At 45.3% G+C, this 19693-nt stretch overlaps 2 protein-coding genes across 2 annotated transcripts; both read left to right on the top strand.

The window, feature by feature from the left end:
* The first annotated feature begins 1125 nt into the window (after positions 1-1125).
* On the top strand, positions 1126-2082 carry LOC115091638 (olfactory receptor 52Z1-like). The gene has a single exon (XM_029601802.1). The coding sequence runs from the start codon at positions 1126-1128 to the stop codon at positions 2080-2082; it is 957 nt and encodes a 318-aa protein (XP_029457662.1).
* A 15790-nt stretch (positions 2083-17872) lies between these two features.
* On the top strand, positions 17873-18871 carry LOC115091637 (olfactory receptor 52D1-like). Its single transcript, XM_029601801.1, has one exon. The coding sequence runs from the start codon at positions 17873-17875 to the stop codon at positions 18869-18871; it is 999 nt and encodes a 332-aa protein (XP_029457661.1).
* The last annotated feature ends 822 nt before the right edge of the window (positions 18872-19693 follow it).

Raw genomic sequence — 19693 nt, 5'->3', positions numbered from 1 at the left:
CAACCGCCTCACCACCAGGGGTCCCTCTAGTGCTGGCTTTCCTGACAGGCCCAGTCCATCTCCTCTGTCCACTCTATGTTCTGGGTGTGCCCTTATAACCCTGCCTGACAGTTGCCTCGGTGCTTCGGCATCGAGCTCACCTGGGCTTCCTGCTCTAGCCTTGCGCGGCCTTCGGGCCTGCTTCCTCGCTTTTCTTACCTGGCCTACGGGCCTTCTGACCTGCCTGCTCTGCTTACGGTGTGTGGCCTACGGGCCTTCTGTGTATGTGTGGCCTACGGGCCTTCTGACCTGCCTGCTCTGCTTACGGTGTGTGGCCTACGGGCCTTCTGACCTGCCTGCTCTGCTTACGGTGTGTGGCCTACGGGCCTTCTGTGTGTGTGTGTGTGGCCTACGGGCCTTCTGACCTGCCTTGCCCTGACTACGGTGTGTGGCCTACGGGCCTTCCGTGTGTATGTGTGGCCTACGGGCCTTCTGACCTGCCTGCTCTGCTTACGGTGTGTGGCCTACGGGCCTTCTGTGTGTGTGTGTGTGGCCTACGGGCCTTCTGACCTGCCTTGCCCTGACTACGGTGTGTGGCCTACGGGCCTTCCGTGTGTATGTGTGGCCTACGGGCCTTCTGACCTGCCTTGCCCTGACCCAGCCTGAACCCAGACACTGCTACTTGCCGCCTGCCCTGACCCAGCCTAGACCCAGACACTGCTACTTGCCGCCTGCCCTGACCCAGCCTGAACCCAGACACTGCTACTTGCCGCCTGCCCTGACCCAGCCTGAACCGAGACACTGCTACTTGCTGCCTGCCCTGACCCAGCCTGGAACCAGACACTGTTTCTAGCCATTCCTGTCTCTCTCCACCTGGAGCCACCCTGCTGGGTGGTGTTCACGACTCCTGACCGGAGCCCAAGCGTAACACTTGCAAGGTCCTCCTGTAATATATCACAGTCCGCTTGTGATTTAACTACTCTGAATTATTTTGTATCATCCGCAAATTTGATAACCTCACTTGTCGTATTCCTTTCCAGATTTGGCCTTTCAGTGAATGGACAGTCACAATTATTACTAATTTTTTCTCTCTTTCCAGGCACAGAAAGCTTTTCCTGAACGGGAGCTGAGATCTCATATCCCATCATGTTGACCGTCAACTCCACCAGCTCGCACCCTTCCTTCTTCCTGCTAATTGGGATCCCTGGGCTGGAGGCTGCTCACACTGCCATTTCTATACCTCTCTGCGTTATGTATCTCATCGCCCTTCTCGGAAACAGCACTGTGATATTTATTATAATAAGGGAGCACAGCCTCCATGAGCCCATGTACATTTTTCTGTCCATGCTGGCGGCCACCGACCTCATCCTGTGCTCCTGCACAGTGCCCAGGGCACTGGCCTTATACTGGTTCCATATCAGGGAGGTCTCCTTTGGGGGCTGTCTAACCCAGGTATTCTTCATTCACTTTAGTTTTGTTCTGGAGTCGGCCATTTTGTTGGCCATGGCTTTTGATCGTTATTTTGCCATTTGCAATCCTCTGAAGTATGGAACCATACTAACCAATTCAGTGATCAGAAATATTGGGGTGTTAGGGACCATAAGAAGTCTTTGTGCTGTGACCCCCTATGTCTATCTTCTGAAGAGGTTATCGTACTGTGGCGCCAATGTTATCCCTCACACATTCTGCAAGCACATGGGTGTGGCAAGAGTGGCCTGCACAGACATAACCATCAACATCATATACGGCCTGACTGTGGCGCTGTTGACAACAGGGTTTGATTTTATATTCATTGTTGTGTCCTATGTCCTGATTCTCCGGGCTGTCCTGCGTCTCCCTTCTGATGCTCGTCTCAAAGCGTTCAGCACCTGCGCCTCCCACGTGTGTGTTATACTCCTGTTTTACATCCCTGCTTTCTTCTCCTGCCTCGCACACAGGTTTGGCCAGAAGACCCTCCCAGTCCATATCCCTGTTCTGTTGGCCAACCTCTACGTTGTCTTCCCACCTATGTTAAATCCCATCATATATGGTGTGAAAACTAAAGAGATCCGCCAAAGGGTTATCCGAGTCTTCTCTCCAAAAGCCTTGATTTCTGGGCACTGAAGTTGCCTTAGAACCTGGCAGTGGAGAAGTACAAGATGATGTCCTTCAAAGGAGAAACCTGAGTTAAATCAGAAACCACTGCCATATGAAGAATTAGGAGAACTTATTGGATGTCATTGATCAAAGATTTCCAGGCAATGAGTTTTAGATTGGTCCCTGGGTGCACTGCCCTGAACAAGATAATTCTCAGAATTTCAATGCTGTTGTCCCCATAATGCTGACCAAGGAAAGCTCAGCATGAGGATTGAAAATGACTTGAGGTGAGGAGCGAGCAGCAGCAATGCAAGCGTTCCCTCATCCTCTCCCATGACACCCGACAGTGCACGCTTCCTCCGCCCTCCCCTCATGCACATTCTTGGATATCCTGCGTTCCTGATCTGCGGTGATGGGCATCAGACTGCCCTCTGGCATTGCCCGCAAGGTCTGAGCTGGCCATTTATTTTTTGAATAGCCCGGGCATTGCTTTAACTGCACACAAAAAATGAAGTAGCACAGAGCGCTCAGACTGAAAGCACCTGCAGGCTTTCCACCTGCTATTTCTTCTGGACGGCAAGGGATGGGAATAAAATGGTGCCTGGGCTTTTGAAATCCTATGCCTGGGTGCTATTTTCCTCCCTTCACAAAAATCCCCTCTCCCTCCCCTCCCCATAAAATTTTAAGCGGGCAGAGGAGGGCAATGTTCGGAGAGGATGCATTTTCACCCCACCTTCATTTATTTACATTTTAGCCTGCCTCTCCAGGAGCTCATGCCGTGTCTCTCTTTGTTGGTAGTGAATGATCGTTCTGCTTACAGCACAGCATGCGATGTGTCCTCATTGTGTAAAGCAGCAGCTTTGACATCTATTTGCAATAAAAGAAACACAAGCTTTACCCCCCTCTATTGTGTGTCACAGAACTTCATTCAGCGTTCAGGGGAACGAACCCCTGCGACGTCGGCTTTCTTTTCCTGCTTTCAGATGGGGGCACCGCAGAGTGAGGTCCAGCGGAAGAAAGCTGGCGTGGCAGGCTGCTTGTGGCCCCGGTTAGGCTGCTTGTGGCCCCGGTTAGGCTGCTTGTGGGCCCCGGTTAGGCTGCTTGTGGCCCCGGTTAGGCTGCTTGTGGGCCCCGGTTAGGCTGCTTGTGGCCCCGGTTAGGCTGCTTGTGGGCCCCGGTTAGGCAGCTTGTGGGCCCCGGTTAGGCTGCTTGTGGCCCCGGTTAGGCAGCTTGTGGGCCCCGGTTAGGCTGCTTGTGGGCCCCGGTTAGGCTGCTTGTGGGCCCCGGTTAGGCTGCTTGTGGCCCCGGTTAGGCTGCTTGTGGCCCCCGGTTAGGCTGCTTGTGGGCCCCGGTTAGGCTGCTTGTGGGCCCCCGGTTAGGCTGCTTGGGGCCCCAGTTAGGCTGCTTATGGGCCCCGGTTAGGCTGCTTGGGGCCCCGGTTAGGCTCCAGGCAACCCCCCGAGCAACTCCCGGCGTTCAGCGGCCCTGTTTACATTTTTCAGACTCTGACTCTGAAATCTGCCAGGGTAGACAGGGGAGCCAGGAGTGTGCTGGGGTGCACAGAGAGAGAGGCATTGGCAGAGGTAAAAATGATGACCCTCTCCACCACCAACCCACAGAGAGACCTCACCTGGAATACCCTCGCTCACCCCCAAAAGGATGCAGCCTTCACAGCCTCAGGCACACACTAAGGGCCAGGTTCATTATGTGTCTATGGGAAAAAAAAAACCTTACTGAATGGGGCACCAAGACTGGAAGCCCTCCGGACATAGGGAAATGCTCACAGTACCTGAATGTAATCCACGCGCATTATATAAAGTCAATAAAAATACAGGCAGTGCAGGGAAAGGCTTCGAAATGATGCGGTGCGCAGCAAACGCCAGCATGAAACGCGAGGCACAGAGGAGAGGTGAGAGAAGGGAGATGGTGCGGCGGCATTCAGACGAAGAGCCCCGATGCTTGATCGTCACCGCCATGAGCAGACGTTGGGTGGGAGGATTTATCAAAGAGGTAAAAAGTGGAGCTGCAAACGAAGGCTCGCTGAAGCCTTAAAGAGGAGAGGAAGCTGCAGGATCAAAAAAAAAAATAACCAAACAAACATTGAACTACTTCAAAAGTATAAATAAAGCACAAGCAAACACTTTTCAGTGCAAGAAAGCTGAACAAGAAATAAGTCACAGTTTGAGGGTGGTTCAGTCTCAGAAACGGTTTAATTAAATATTTCATCAGAAAGGGCGGGGAATGCACGGAATGAGCTCTCAAGCGGATTGTGATACATTACAGGAGGACCTTGCGAGACTGGAAGATTGGGCATCCAAATGGCAGATGAAATTTAATGAGGATAAGTGCAAAGTGTTGCATATAGGGAAAAATAACCCATGCTATAGTTACACAATGTTAGGTTCCATATTAGGAGCTACCACCCAGGAAAAAGATCTAGGCATCATAGTGGATAATTTATTTTTTTTTTATTTATTTGCATTTCTTATCAGTGTGCTGCAGCAGTCAAAAAAGCAAACAGAATGGTAGGAATTATTAGGAAGGGAATGTTGAATAAAACGGAAAATGTCATAATGCCTCTATATCCCTCCATGGTGAGACCGCACCTTGAATACTGTGTACAATTCTGGTCGCCGCATCTCAAAAAAGATATAATTGCGATGGAGAAGGTACAGAGAAGGGCTACCAAAATGATAAGGGGAATGGAACAGCTCCCCTATGAGGAAAGACTAAAGAGGTTAGGACTTTTCAGCTTGGAGAAGAGACGGCTGAGGGGGGATCTGATAGTGGTGTTTAAAATCATGAGAGGTCTAGAACGGGTAGATGTGAATCTGTTATTTACTCTTTCGGATAGTAGAAAGACTAGGGGACACTCCATGAAGTTAGCATGGGGCACATTTAAAACTAATTGGAGAAAGTTCTTTTTTACTCAACGCACAATTAAACTCTGGAATTTGTTGCCTGAGGATGTGGTTAGTGCAGTTAGTATAGCTGTGTTTAAAAAAGGATTGGATAAGTTCTTGGAGGAGAAGTCCATTACCTGCTATTAAGTTCACTTAGAGAATAGCCACTGCCATTAGCAATGGTTACATGGAATAGACTTAGTTTTTGGGTAATTGCCAGGTTCTTATGGCCTGGATTGGCCACTGTTGGAAACAGGATGCTGGGCTTGATGGACCCTTGGTCTGACCCAGTATGGCATGTTCTTATGTTCTTAATATGCAGACAGGAAGCTACCATTGCAGCAACCTCCAATGGCAAGATAATCCAGTCATCTATCCTAACCACTAAGCCATAGTCTCTAGTAGAGGTCCCAGTGGGGGATCTACATTCTCCCCCAAAAAGCCACATTTTGGGACACAGTCACAAATCTATACATAATACACTATGCAAGAATTAACTCCACTACATCACATAATGACAGCAATAATACATTATAGGAAAACAATCAACCCATTTCTGGCTCGGTCATGCACTAACCAAGACAAGCTCTGCACATGGTACCGGTACTAACAGACACAAGCAGGAATTAAGGTTAAACATCTGTAAAAGAAGTCACATGCTGCAGAGCATCTTATCTCAAAGGCAACATATCGAAAACAAAGCTACTTCAGGAGCATTCTTTCCATAACATGCTCCAATAGCGAGCTGCCGCACCTTGCGCATGACTACAGGCTACTACCAACTATCCCGGGAAAGGATTTGTTCCTTGTACGTACACACAAAGTTGGGCTGCAGTGAAAGACTTGTAACCTTTCTTTACTATTGATATCAATTGGCAGGGACGGTTCTATCATGAAGCAGGGTGAGGTGGTGGCTTTGGGCGACAGAATTTTGAAGCGGCAAAACGTGCCCCTCCAAAACCCCTCTACCGCAGCTGCCGCCTCACCCTGCCCCCAGAGTCAGACATCGGATCGGGCAGGGATAAACCGAACCCCTGTCGATCCCTAGCCATGGACAGCAGGAGTTACACTGATCCCGACATCCTCTCCTGCTGCTGCGGGTCAAGACTGGCCCTGCGGCTGCAGAAGATGATGTCGGGATGAACACGACTCCTGCGGCCTGGGCTTAGAGATGTGTGATCGTCCCTAACGCTGGGCAGGAGGAGTTGCGTTTATCCTGAAGTCATCGCCTGCTGCTGCTGGGGGGTTGTCTATCGAGGTGATCTCTTTTCCTACAGGTTGCTGAAGTGCAGGAAATGCCGCGCTCCTTTTTTCTTAATCTGATTCCAACAAGTCCTCGAGGGATCTCAAGAAGGAGGCAATGCAGACGTCCTGCAGTATCAGCCTGAGCTCTCACAGTGCATCGGTCATGGCAAGCTTCCTATTGGGTTCATAAGCCTGGGCGAAATTTTGAAAGGGAAGTGCCACTCTGTTGCCACTGAGCGGCTCGGGCAGGGGTGTGTGTGGGTGAGTGCCTGAATGTGTGTGTGGGTAGGTGACTGCCTGTCTGGGTAGATGGGGACTGCTTATGTGTGTGTGTGTTGGAGGGGGAGAAAGCCTGTGTGTGTGTGTATATGAGAGGGTGGTGGGTAAGGGTGTGTGTATGTGTGAGTGGGTGGGTATGGGGGTGTGGGTGAGGGTGGGTGTCTGTGTATGAGAGGGTGGTGGGGTGTGTGTGTGTGTGCCTGTGTGGGTTTCTGTGTGAGAGAGAGTGCCTGCGCACATGTGTGTGCGTGTGTGAGAGTACCTGTATATATGTGTGTGAGAGAGGTTAAAGTTTGTGCACCCTCCTCCAATCTACGACAATCTCAGGAGGACTGAAAATCTCAAGTTCCCAGGTATGGAGAGTGGGAGATTTTTTTATTTTATCATTGTTAGTTTTAATTATTGGATGTGATGTATCTGCTATTTTGAAATATTTTATTAGTGTTTGGTAATATTTTAAACATTTGTATATGTTTTACTAATTGGCTGAATTTATCAGCAGATTTGACATTCTTTTTATTGGTATGTTTAATGTTTTAAATGTCTTGATTGTGTTTGCAGTTCTTACAGAGTTTGGCTTCTTGCGATTTCCACTTCAATTTTTGTCTGCACATTTCAATTTATATTTTATGATCTCTTTATTCTGTATTTGTTGAGAGTCTATTTGTGATCTGCTTGTGTGACTGATGCTTTAGGTATTCTGCCAGCATGCAGTTTCTATGTAGGGATTTACAACAACCTGGCTTTAATCTGTTTTCCTAATAGGAGGTGTATTGGTGTTTAGGGCCTGATGTAATATTTGCAGTTATGGACTGAGTAGCAACAATATTTATACATTCAGATTAAACCCCAGACACACGGACTGAGTAAAAACAATATTTCTACATTCAGAATAAAACTACAGATGCACGGACTGAGTAACAACAATATTTATACATTCAGATTAAACCCCAGATGCATGGATTGAGTAACAACAATATTTATACATTTGGATTAAACCCCAGATGCATGGCCTGAGTAACTACAACATTTATACATTCAGATTAAACCCCAGATGCATGGCCTGAGTAAGAACAATATTTATACATTCGGATTAAACCCCAGATGCATGGCCTGAGTAACTACAATATTTATACATTCAGATTAAACCCCAGATGCACGGCCTGAGTAACAACAATATTTATACATTCGGATTAAACCCCAGATGCACGGCCTGAGTAAGAACAATATTTATACATTCGGATTAAACCCCAGATGCACGGCCTGAGTAAGAACAATATTTATACATTCGGATTAAACCCCAGATGCACGGCCTGAGTAAGAACAATATTTATACATTCGGATTAAACCCCAGATGCACGGCCTGAGTAAGAACAATATTTATACATTCGGATTAAACCCCAGATGCACGGCCTGAGTAACAACAATATTTATACATTCGGATTAAACCCCAGATGCACGGCCTGAGTAACAACAATATTTATACATTCGGATTAAACCCCAGATGCATGGCCTGAGTAACAACAATATTTATACATTCGGATTAAACCCCAGATGCATGGCCTGAGTAACAACAATATTTATACATTCGGATTAAACCCCAGATGCATGGCCTGAGTAACAACAATATTTATACATTCGGATTAAACCCCAGATGCATGGCCTGAGTAACAACAATATTTATACATTCGGATTAAACCCCAGATGCACGGCCTGAGTAAGAACAATATTTATACATTCGGATTAAACTCCAGATGCACAGATTGAGTAAGAACAATATTTATACATTCGGATTAAACCCCAGATGCATGGCCTGAGTAACAACAATATTTATATATTCGGATTAAACCCCCCTGTTGCCTGTGCATATAGCTGGCCTTCTGAGAAAAAAGATTTTATTTTATCAGTCAGAAATCTTTTCAATTAAGGTACCTCAAACAAAATAAATTAAATGTATTACCATCTATTATGAGCGAGCTCTTTTGGAGGGAGGAGCTAGCAATCTGTTATGAGTGAGCTCCTCTGGAGGGAGGAGCTAGCAATCTGTTATGGTTATACTCCTATGAAGGCGCGGAGTTAGCAAGCTGTTATGGTTCCTGCTAGGGAGTTAGCATTCTGTTAGGAATCTGCTCCTGTGGTAGGAGGAGTTAGCAATCTGTTATGAATCTCCGTACGGAGTTAGCAATCTGTTATAATCTACTCCTGAGGAAGGAGAAGTTAGTAAACTGATATGCTCAGCTCCTGTAGAGGGAGTAGTAACAAACTGTTAATGAATCTGTTGCTGAAGACTCCTGATGGAAGGAGTAGCCATCTGTTACCAGCGAAGTGCTTGGAGAGGACACTCAGCTGTAGAGGAATGTAGATAGGTGAGTCCCTGGGCCGATGGCAGATGACAGCGCCCCCAGGAGGATATCCTGAGAGGGACCACCGGCTAGGCTTAGATACGGAAACAGACACACACTAGTTCTTTTATTAGACAGGTTAGCAGAACCACCAGAGGTGGCAGTAGTGAGCTGATGTGCCCGGCAGGGCTGAAGTCCCTCAGGTACTGGAACAGCGATTCCAGGGTTGCTGAGCTGTAGAGAAACTATAGACAGTGGGGTAGATTTTATAAATTTACGCGCGCGCATACTTTTGTTCGTGCACCAGGCGCAAACAAAAGTATGCTGGATTTTATAAGATACGCGCGTAGCCGCGTGTATCTTATAAAATCCGGGGTCGGCGCACGCAAGGGGGTGCACATTTGTGCAACCTGTGCGGAACCCCTGCTGAACGACCTCCTGCAGTCGATCTCCTGCCGGCACCATTTTCCGTACGGAAAACGATTCGCGGAAGGAGATCACTCCCGGACCCCCGCTGGACCCCCAGGGACTTTTGGCCAGCTTGGGGGGACTAGCCAAAAGTCCAGCGGGGGTCTGGAACGACCTCCTGCAGTCGAATCGTGTTGGTCTATGGCCGCCACCATTTTGCGCCGCCATTTTGCAAAATGGCAGCGCAGAATGGCGCCGGCTGAAGACAACACGATTCAATTGCAGGAGACCGTTCCGGACCGCCGCTGGACCCCCAGGTAATTTAAGGCATTTGGGGGGGGTTCGGGAGGGTGGGGGATTTAATTTAAAGGGTCGGGGGTGGGTTTTAGGGGGTTTTAGTGTGCCGGTTCACGATTTTCACGATACTCTAAACACCCAAACGGCGACGATACGATTCCCTCCCCCTCCCAGCCGAAATCGATCGTTAAGACGATCGAGGACACGATTCACATCTCTAATACTTTTTAATCATTACAAACGGTGTCACTGATTTCCTCTCAGAAAAATACAGAAATCTTAAAGGTGAATTTATAAAATGTTGTATGCGTAAAAATGAGCATATATGCACCGAAATAGCCTCTACGCGCATATTCCATATTTTATAAAAGTCCATAATTTATTTATTTATTTTATTTAAGAGTTTTTATATACCGTCATTAAGTTATTTACCATCATAACGGTTTACAATAGGGCACTTATATCAATATGCATATATTAAAACATAAGAACATAAGAAATTGCCATGCTGGGTCAGACCAAGGGTCCATCAAGCCCAGCATCCTGTTTCCAACAGTGGCCAATCCAGGCCATAAGAACCTGGCAAGTACCCAAACATTAAGAAGATCCCATGCCATTGATGCAATTAATAGCAGTGGCTATTCCCTAAGTAAACTTGATTAATAGCTGTTAATAAACTTCTCCTCCAGAATTTATCCAAACCTTTTTTGAACCCAGCTACACTAACTGCACTAACCACATCCTCTGGCAACAAATTCCAGAGCTTTATTGTGTGTTGAGTGAAAAAGAACTTTCTCCGATTAGTCTTAAATGTGCTACTTGTCAACTTCATGGAATGCCCCCTTGTCCTTCTATTATCCAAAAGTGTAAATAACTGTTTCACATCTACTCTTTCAAGACCTCTCATGATTTTAAATACCTCGATCATATCCCCCCTCAGCCGTCTCTTCTCCAAGCTGAACAGCCCTAACCTCTTCAGCCTTTCCTCATAGGGGAGCTGTTCCATCCCCTTTATTTTTACTTTTGTGCACAAGTAAGTGAGCATAAGAAAGGAGCTCTTACACATATAAGTTACTATTTAAAAAAAACAGTTACACTCTAACAGGTGAATTTTTAAAGAAGTGACGCATGTAAATGTAACTACTATTGTAGCAATTTTCAAAAACCATTTATGTGCGTAAGGTGCACTTACGTAGGTAAATCCTATGGACAATTCAATGGCGTATATTGCAGCAATTTTTAAAAGCCCACTTCCTTGAGTAAAACCCAATTTTAACTGTGTGAATGCTTTTGAAAATCAGGCCCTTATATTTTCCAACTTACATAGTTTTAAACCTGCTAATTATCTGGTGTGAGCAGTATGAAACATATTTATTTTGTAGTACAACTGGCTGAAGTTCAGGCTGCAGAACCAGGAGAGTCTCGATGACCTGGAACAGGACTGGGCAAACAGGAGGACTAATTCTTTAAACTGGTAATTTCACTCACGTGCATATGTTTTAAAATACCCCAATTTGCATTTGTAAATCCCGATTTACATTAGCCTTACTTTTTGTTTTGCACCTAAAATATAGGTGCATATATTTTTAAACTAGGAGGGTAAAGTATGCATGTTCAGTGCATTGACCTACATACGTGTATATTGTGGGGTGAATGTACATGGATGTTATAATATTCACGTAAGTGATATGCGCATGTTATAATTTACCATGGTAAAACTATGCACGGCCTCATGCACGCGTAGATGCCGCCGCCGCACGCAGTTATTAGATTCTTGTAACCTGGAATTGTTTTCTGTTTCTTTGGCTCTAGTACGGAGAGAGAGAAGGATCTTTATCTAACATTTCTGTGAGCCGTGTTATGCAAGCAGAGGGTAACTCACGGCTCCGTGACAGGAGGGAGTGGCTGAGCCACTCCTGGTTTTACTCTACCTGCAGCGAGACCATTTCTTCTTGCCTGAATAATTTGTTTGCAAAGTCGGCTTTAACTTGGTGGTTTTTAACCTGCAGAACAGACTGTGATGTTTTCAATGGCAAAACCAGATCAGGGATGGGTGGAAGGGACTCATTCTGGACCAGAGCTGGGAAAGGAGGCAGTCTGGCCTGAAATAATATTGATGTCACGTTGGACGGTATGGAGAGGAAAAATCATTTTCAATATTGGCAACTTGAATAAAAATGCAGCAAGGTATTAATCCTGCCTGTCGGAGCTTCATTTTACGGAGAGGTTCCCCTGAAGAAAGACGCGACGTCTGAAACACGAGCGTTTCGGGATTGAGGTTCGAGTTCTAGTCAGACAGCACACAGGAGGTTGGAAGGTATTCGCTTTGAAAATCATCAAGTTACGAGTTCAAACATCATCGAAGGTAACATCCAGCCAATAATACCATGGATGTTGTGAAAGTTTTGGGACTTTAATTTTCCAAAAAATAGAGCATAAAATCTCTCACGGAGGTGGTAGGAGGTTAATGATTATATCGCATTAACAGTGCAGGGACGCCTACACACATGTATGAAACCTTCTACCTACTCCAAAAATAATTTGTGGTTTTAGATGGGATAAAAAAATAAAAAAAAAATATTTCTATTAATTGTGTAGGCATTGAGAACAAAGGTGAAAGGCACAATATATTAGGGAAATAAGCTCGGTTAGAAATAGCTTTTATCATTTACAGTGATAGAAGAGCCAGCACTGTTCTTTAGATGTTTACTGAAATAATTTTAGGCACAGCCACTTCTGGTTTGATCCAGGTGAACTGGATCAGAATCTACTGTGATCCGGATTGCTAAAAGTCCAGGAGATATTCACTCAGTCGGAGTTGAGATTCTGGCTGCTTTAATTAGATAATCCCTTGTTGTTTGACTGCTTTAATTATTGTTGCTGAAAGGGGATGATGAGGTAGCAAAGATCCGTCTGCCAGCCCCCTTCATATCAGCGTCTATTGGGGTTTCCAGTACAATATAAATTCTTGCTCATTGTAAACCCTGCACACTGTTACTCTCACAGACCTGGAGACAGGGGCATGCGTGAATGCAAAGTCAGAGAAATATCAACAGATGTTAAGCCTTGCAAACTTTGACTGTCACACATCTGGAAATGGAGGTCTACAGGGGTATTAGATAAATATCTGCAGATACCAACCCATGCATGCTGTGACTCTCACAGACCAGGAGATAGGGGCTACATAGGGGTGCAGAGTCACATAAATATCTGCAGATGTTAACCCTTTCATGCTGTGACTCTCACAGACCAGGAAATAGGGGGCTACATAGGGGTGCAGTCAGATAAATATCCACAGATATCAACCCATGCATGCTGTGACTGTCACAGACCAGGATGTGGGGTTATATAGGGGTGCAGAGTCGGATAAATATCAGCTGAGGTTAACCCTTTCATGCTGTGACTGTCACAGACCAGGAGATGGGGCTACATAGGGGTGCAGTCAGATAAATATCAGCTGATGTTAACCCTTTCATGCTGTGACTCTCATAGACCAGGAGATGGAGGTATAACTCTTGGATAACTCTTGGATAACTCTTGTACCCTGTGACTCTCACAGACCAGGAGATGGGGCTACATGGGAATGCAGAGTCAGATAAATATGAGCTGATGTTAACCCTTTCATGCTGTAACTCTCACAGATCAAGGTGCTGGATTCCAGTCCCTCAGCCTTCTCAGATAAGAACAGAAATGAGGTAAGTTTTTGACTGATATCTTCACCAAAGTTTCTATCAAGCAGTAACTAGAATGTTCCAGAATTCATATTGATTTGCTTTTAAGTATTTGTAGTTCTGGGTGAGTCTCTTCTGATCCTTAATGCTGAGAGTGTGGTGCAGTGTTAAAATACAGACCTATAACCCTCCAATCCTTCTCACTACTCACTGGGTGACTTTTCACAAGTCACCAAACCTCCTTCTTCTCAGAACTACATCACAAGCCCTTGGACTCAGGGACTTTGCGACCATGTGATGTATTTTGTACAGTGCTGTGTATATTTATGGTTACGTCTGGGTATCTCTATAACAAATATCATGGTTACCAAGAATATTCTTGATAGCATAAGAGCCTGCCTTCCCAGGCCCCTGAAGAAGGGAACCACAGACGCTTCTGTGCAATAATTGATGGAGAACATTCTCTGGTTTCAATACTGCAGAGTTTTCACAGTCCCACTGGCCCTCTGGGATCCTTTGCGAGCTGCAATAACTCTTAGAGGACTAGCTTATGAGCTACTATAAAATAAGAATTTTAAAGTAAACAAACGTTACCGAGGATGGCCTGCAGGAAGTAGGAAAGGCTCATGCTTATGTAGAAGTCATAAAATGTGGAAAAATGCCTTGCCCCTTTTACAAGCTTGTCCTTATCCTCACTGCTTTAACAGCAGCACAGCACATGAACTAGAAACAATTCCTTCTGAAACGAATAATGATGGCAATGAATTCTCCACTCAAACACGCCTAGGATTCCATAGCCTGAATCTGTAAAGTGCACGTGGTGGGGGAAGATAGGGGCATGCAGAAACAACGGCCACCCGGAGAGGAAGCTACGGGCGTGTGCATGCTCCCTTCTCTCTGAGGACGTGATCTCTCTTCTGGAGGCACATTCTGTTACAGGCATACTACATGTACTAGGACAGTGTTTCCCAAACCTCTCCTGGAGGCACACCTAACAAGTCGGGTTTTCAGGAGTGCCACAATGAATATGCATGAGATAGGTTTACACGCCCTGGGTGTCCAATGTGTGCAAATCGTTCTCATGCATATTCATTATGGATATCCTGAAAACCCAGTTGCATGACACAGTTTTGCATGACACAGTTTTGCATGACACAGGAAGCTGTGTCATGCAAAACAAAATGGCACAGAGGACTGACAGATGACACCTACCCTGAGGTTGGAGTCACTAGGAAGACACTGTTTCAGAGTCCGCTATTTCAGATCTAATATGGCACCCCAAAATGTCCTGCCTAAGGGTAGACACATCAGAAAAAAGAAGATCAAACGTTGAGTAGCACACATGTATATAAAGCACAAATCCATCTTTGTAAGTTAGCTCACGCATCCTGGTCTTCTTATACTGGCAGGCCTTTATTGAAATCCTTTATCTTACTAACTTTATAAAATTGTCAAGGTAAATTTGAATTCCTCTGCAACGATGCCCATCTGGACACGACGTGCTCATCACATTGCCCATCACATCTTCATTGCCTAATGGATCATTGACATAGCAGCTATTTGGGGTCGGGCCGGTATTTTGAACTGGGTAGAGACTGGGGCAGGAGGTGACTTGTAAATATTTTTTGGTAAACATTTTTTACTTTGGACCACCTCTAGAGGCAGTGGGGGGTGTTGGCGGGAGACTCTCAAGATCCCCCAGGGAGTTTTTAACATTGGGGGGCAATTTTCTGGCTGAGGTGGCCCTTTAAATTTTAGCACAGGAGCATCGGGATGTGCGTTAGCATCCCGATGCTCCCCAGAAAGTTAGCTACAACTTCTGAGCTGTAGCTAACTGTTGGAAATAATGCAGCTTGAGTTATTTCATTTACATTAAATTAGTTATGGATGAGCTGCTTTGCAAGCATTTGCAAATTTTATGCATGCAAAGCAGCTCATTTCAATATGGGGCAGTTTTGGGGATAAAATATCACAAGAGATTGTCAATGTCGCTGCTATAAACATAGGGGAGGTAATTTTCAAAGGAATTACACATCTAAATCTAACACAATATTGTGGTAAATTTCAAAAGCCCATTCACATGCTTAAAGTGCATTTACACATGTAAAACCGTTTTAAGTGCATAAATCCTTTTGAAAATTACCCCCATATTGCGTGATAAACACCCCTAACGTTTGTACCCAAGGCACTGTAGGGTAAAGTGATTTGCCCATGCTCACAAGGAGCAGCAATGGGATTTGATCCCTGGTTTACCTCGTTTGTGATCCACTCCTTCATTTAAAGTTCATTTCTTGTATTTTGTAGGATACGCTCATCACTGAAGCCTCAGATCCTGACGCAGGCCACGACTAGCACACCTGTGTTCTTGTAAGGTTCATCCACATTAGCTTTGATTCTGCATATAATTTTGCAAGAGTAACCTTGAGCGTGCACATTTATTACGTGCTAAGCTATAACATTTTGCAAACTTTGGTTTGTGTGCAAAAAGGGAAAATCGTGTGCCTGAGCCCAGTTTATGGACCCACGTGGGCTTGGTGAAATTTAGCACACTTAAGGACAATGGCCTTCTAGTTTGTAAAGGAGAAATGCCTTCTACTTTGCTCAGTAATGCACGGTATACAAAGGACACCTGCTTTCTTCTCAGTCTGTAATTCTGTCAGCGGGAGAATCAAACAGATTAATATTCGACTTTATTCAAACCCAGCTAAGATAAGGATCCTTCTCTTATGTTATATTTCTCCTTTTTCATTTGAAAACATTTGGCTGGTGCTTGTCCTGTTGTGCTATTTTGTTATATATTTGTGATGTCTTTTACTGTTTAAATGAAATTGTTATTTTGTTGGGTTTTGTCTCTTTTTACTGCTATTTTCTGAGTTACTTTGCCTCCTTGTGATTTTTAATTGGGAAAGGCCTGTAAGAAGGGTGGACTCTTGAGCTGTGGCATAGTTGATACAGCCTACTAGGCAAAACCTACTCTGCCCACTCCAATAGCTGGTGAAGACACCCCGTGCTAGGACAAGACCGAAGCTTCAACTATACCAGCCCAGTTCCCCATGGGTTTATTTATTTATTTAGAGCTTTTTTTTTTTTTATACCGACATTCATGATACAGATCATATCGAATCGGTTTACAAAGAACAAAGAGGAAATAACGTTAACATAAACATAAACACAGGGATAGCGAAAGTTACAATAAAACAGGGGTACTCAAACTGGGAGGAGGAGGAGCCAGTGGCAGAGGTAACTCGGAACTAAACAAAAGATCAATTATAATAACGGTAGTGGAGTGCCTTGAATAGGGGGCCTTGGGGTGTGACTGTGGTTGAAGAGGTCCTGGATTAAGGGAAGGCTTGTTGAAAGAGCCAAGTCTTGAGTTTCTTTCTGAACATCTGTAGACAGGGTTCTTGTCTGAGGTCAGGGGGCATAGCGTTCAAAATGGTTGGCGCTGCTGTTGAGAAGGCTCGTTCTTTGGTGGCTGAATGGATTGTGGATTTGGCTGGGGGGGGATTTAGCGATCCCCTGTAAGGGTTGAGCCTTTGGATTTCAGGAGCCGGTAGGATTTAGGCGAGGGTATCCACAGAGTGTATGGGATAAGAGAGTCTGAGGCAGGGCCAAGATCAGGACAAGTAGCTGTCAGACAATTACCAGTAGTGAAGCAGAGGTTGAGATGGGTGAAAAGATGTAGGCAAAGTTTGTAGCTAAGGTCAGGGGCAGGCGGCAGGTAGGAGAGTGGTCTGGGTCTATAGTAGAGGTCAGTACTGGAGTCAGGCTGGAGACAGGATAGCCTGGAGGAACCGAACAAGGCAGGATGGGCTGAACAAGGTAAGTAATCTGGAGGAGACAAGGCAGACTGGAAGAGGCAAGGCAGGCTGGATGAAGCAAGGATCAGGAACCACACATACTGCAATCAAGCAGGAAGACCTGTTGCTGAGGCAAGGAAGAGATCGCAGCAGGGGCCTTTATACCCAGCCACCTGATATCTTCAGAGTGCGCCAGCCAGCCTGTTTTCTGCCATGGGGACTGCTAAGGGCGCCTTGCCATACACGCATGCACCTAGGGAAGGTCAGGAAGCAGGAGTGCTGGTGGCGTCATGGCAATGTCCTCACCTCTTCGGAGGAAGTCTGCATCTTGGGGTGATGGCTGCCAAGGACGACTAGGGAGCGGGAATGTGGGTGGCATCATGGCAGCATTCTTGCCACTTTGGAAGCAGTCTGTATGCTGTCAGTCGCAGGATGACCCCGCGACCAGCAAACATTACAAGGTCCGATTAATTTCCATGCAATTATTCTTTACAAATCCATAGTTGGAAAGGGAGCAAAAGAAGATGTATTTAACAGATCTGCTTGGAAACCACAGTTTCCTTTACAATAATCTAAACTCTTCTCAATTTAGAAATGTTCATAAAAGGTGATGGAGGCAAACTAAGTAAAGGAAATCAGTCTATTTATTTATTATTATTTCCATTTGAATGCACCCCAAAGTGGCTAGTCCAATTGTTCTCTCTATATGCCATCATTTGTCATTCATACTGATTGGTTCTTGAAGCTGAGGTCTGGAAAATAGCATGGCTTGACCTCATACCCACTTTGTGCTATGAGCTCTGACTCTAGAATTTCTCTTGGTTTCTAGGAAGTGAAAACAACGTTGACATAAGGGGCATCCTCAGCAGATCATGTGGCTTTCCAACGACACCAATTTCCAGCCCTCGGCATTCATCCTGATTGGGATTCCTGGCCTGGAAGCGCTGCATCCCTGGATTTCCATTCCCTTCTGCATCATGTACCTGGTGGCGCTCACAGGAAACCTGGTTTTGCTCCGTATTATAATAACCAATAAAAGCCTCCATGCCCCCATGTACTTATTCCTGGCTATGCTGGCAGTCACTGACCTGATTCTCTGCTCCTCTACCTTGCCCAAAATGCTAAGTATATTTTGGTTTAATGCCAGGGAAATTTCTTTTGATGGCTGTCTGACTCAAATGTTCTTTGTCCACTCTGTCTTTTCTTTTGAGTCAGCACTATTACTGGCCATGGCCTTTGACCGCTACATCGCCATTTGCTATCCACTGCTGTATGCATCGGTATTGACAAATCCAGTGATAGCAAAGATAGGGCTGGCAGGAGTGATGAGAAGTTTCTGTATTGTGAGTCCCTTCATCTATCTTCTGAAGAGGTTGCCATACTGCAGGGCCAACATAATCCCTCATACGTATTGTGAGCACATGGGTGTTGCCCGGTTGGCCTGCGCAGATATAACAGTCAATATAGTCTACAGCCTGACTGTAGCACTTTTGGCGATGGGTTTAGACTTCGTGTTTATTGTTGTGTCCTACGTCCTGATTCTTCAAGCTGTCCTACGTCTTCCTTCTTCGGATGCCCGCATCAAGGCATTCAGCACTTGTGCCTCCCACATCTGTATCATACTCATATTTTACATCCCTGCGTTTTTCTCTTTCTTCACACACCGCTTCGGCCATAATATTCCAGCACATGTCCACATTTTTCTGGCTAATTCTTACCTACTGGTGCCGCCTTTGCTAAATCCGATCATATATGGGGTTAAGACCAAACAAATTCGAGAGAGAGTGCTCAGGATGTTCCATTTTAGAAGAGGAATCCCTCTGGCCAATGGCCCTGTATCACTAGCCTGGTCAGTAAATGCTGGAAAGTGATTTTAGAAGAAACAAGAAAATCCAGCAGAGCAATCAGAGTCAGTTTTGGGAGAGTCTTGAGACATGTTGGTGAGATGGAACTTGGAAACTGGGATCAATTCCAGGTTTAGCCTGCATTTAAAATGAGTTTTGTGAGTCCTTCATGGACAATTGTCCACAGACTGTAAGAGAATTACCTCAGAATTTGTAACAAAGATGAATGTTTCTTCTGCTGTAAAAAACAAGAGTTCATACTATGTTACCTTTACAGGAATCAAAGACTGCAATAGCAGGGGAGGTTGCAGGGCAGGCGTGAGATGCAAAGCAGATCTGTGGGAGGAAGGGTCTCAGTACTGGAATTTCGACCTCCAGTACCGGATGGCTCCAAACGTTATGAGAAGTGTGAGAACTGTTCGGCTTTGATTATATAAAAAGGGTGGCCGATAGCTCAGCAGAGAGATGAAGACCGTCAAGTGGCTTGGAGATTAAGTTGCATGGTGATGACGCACTGAGTTTTAGTTTGTCACCTACCAAAGTGTTATCAATTGGTTCAGAAGATAACTGTTAAATTTATCATCATCAGTAATTCCCCTCTCAAAGATTATTATGTGTATCAAGTTTTATATTTAATAAATAAATAAATATAGCAACATAGTTTGGATCTCATCAAGAGTGTCAATTCTTGTTTTTCTCCTACGTCACGCAGCAGCACTCCATTGACAGAGAGATGAGGAGACTGCTTTTACAACTGAAAGACTAAGTAGATATCCTTGAACCCAGTGATCCAGCAAGGGCCCAAGCAGAGGAGAAAAATCCCCAGACATTAGAAGATACGGAGTGCCA

The sequence above is a fragment of the Rhinatrema bivittatum genome, chromosome 5 (genome assembly GCF_901001135.1).
Source record: "Rhinatrema bivittatum chromosome 5, aRhiBiv1.1, whole genome shotgun sequence".
Classification (NCBI taxonomy): domain Eukaryota; kingdom Metazoa; phylum Chordata; class Amphibia; order Gymnophiona; family Rhinatrematidae; genus Rhinatrema; species Rhinatrema bivittatum.
This window is presented reverse-complemented; position numbering and strand designations above follow the sequence as displayed.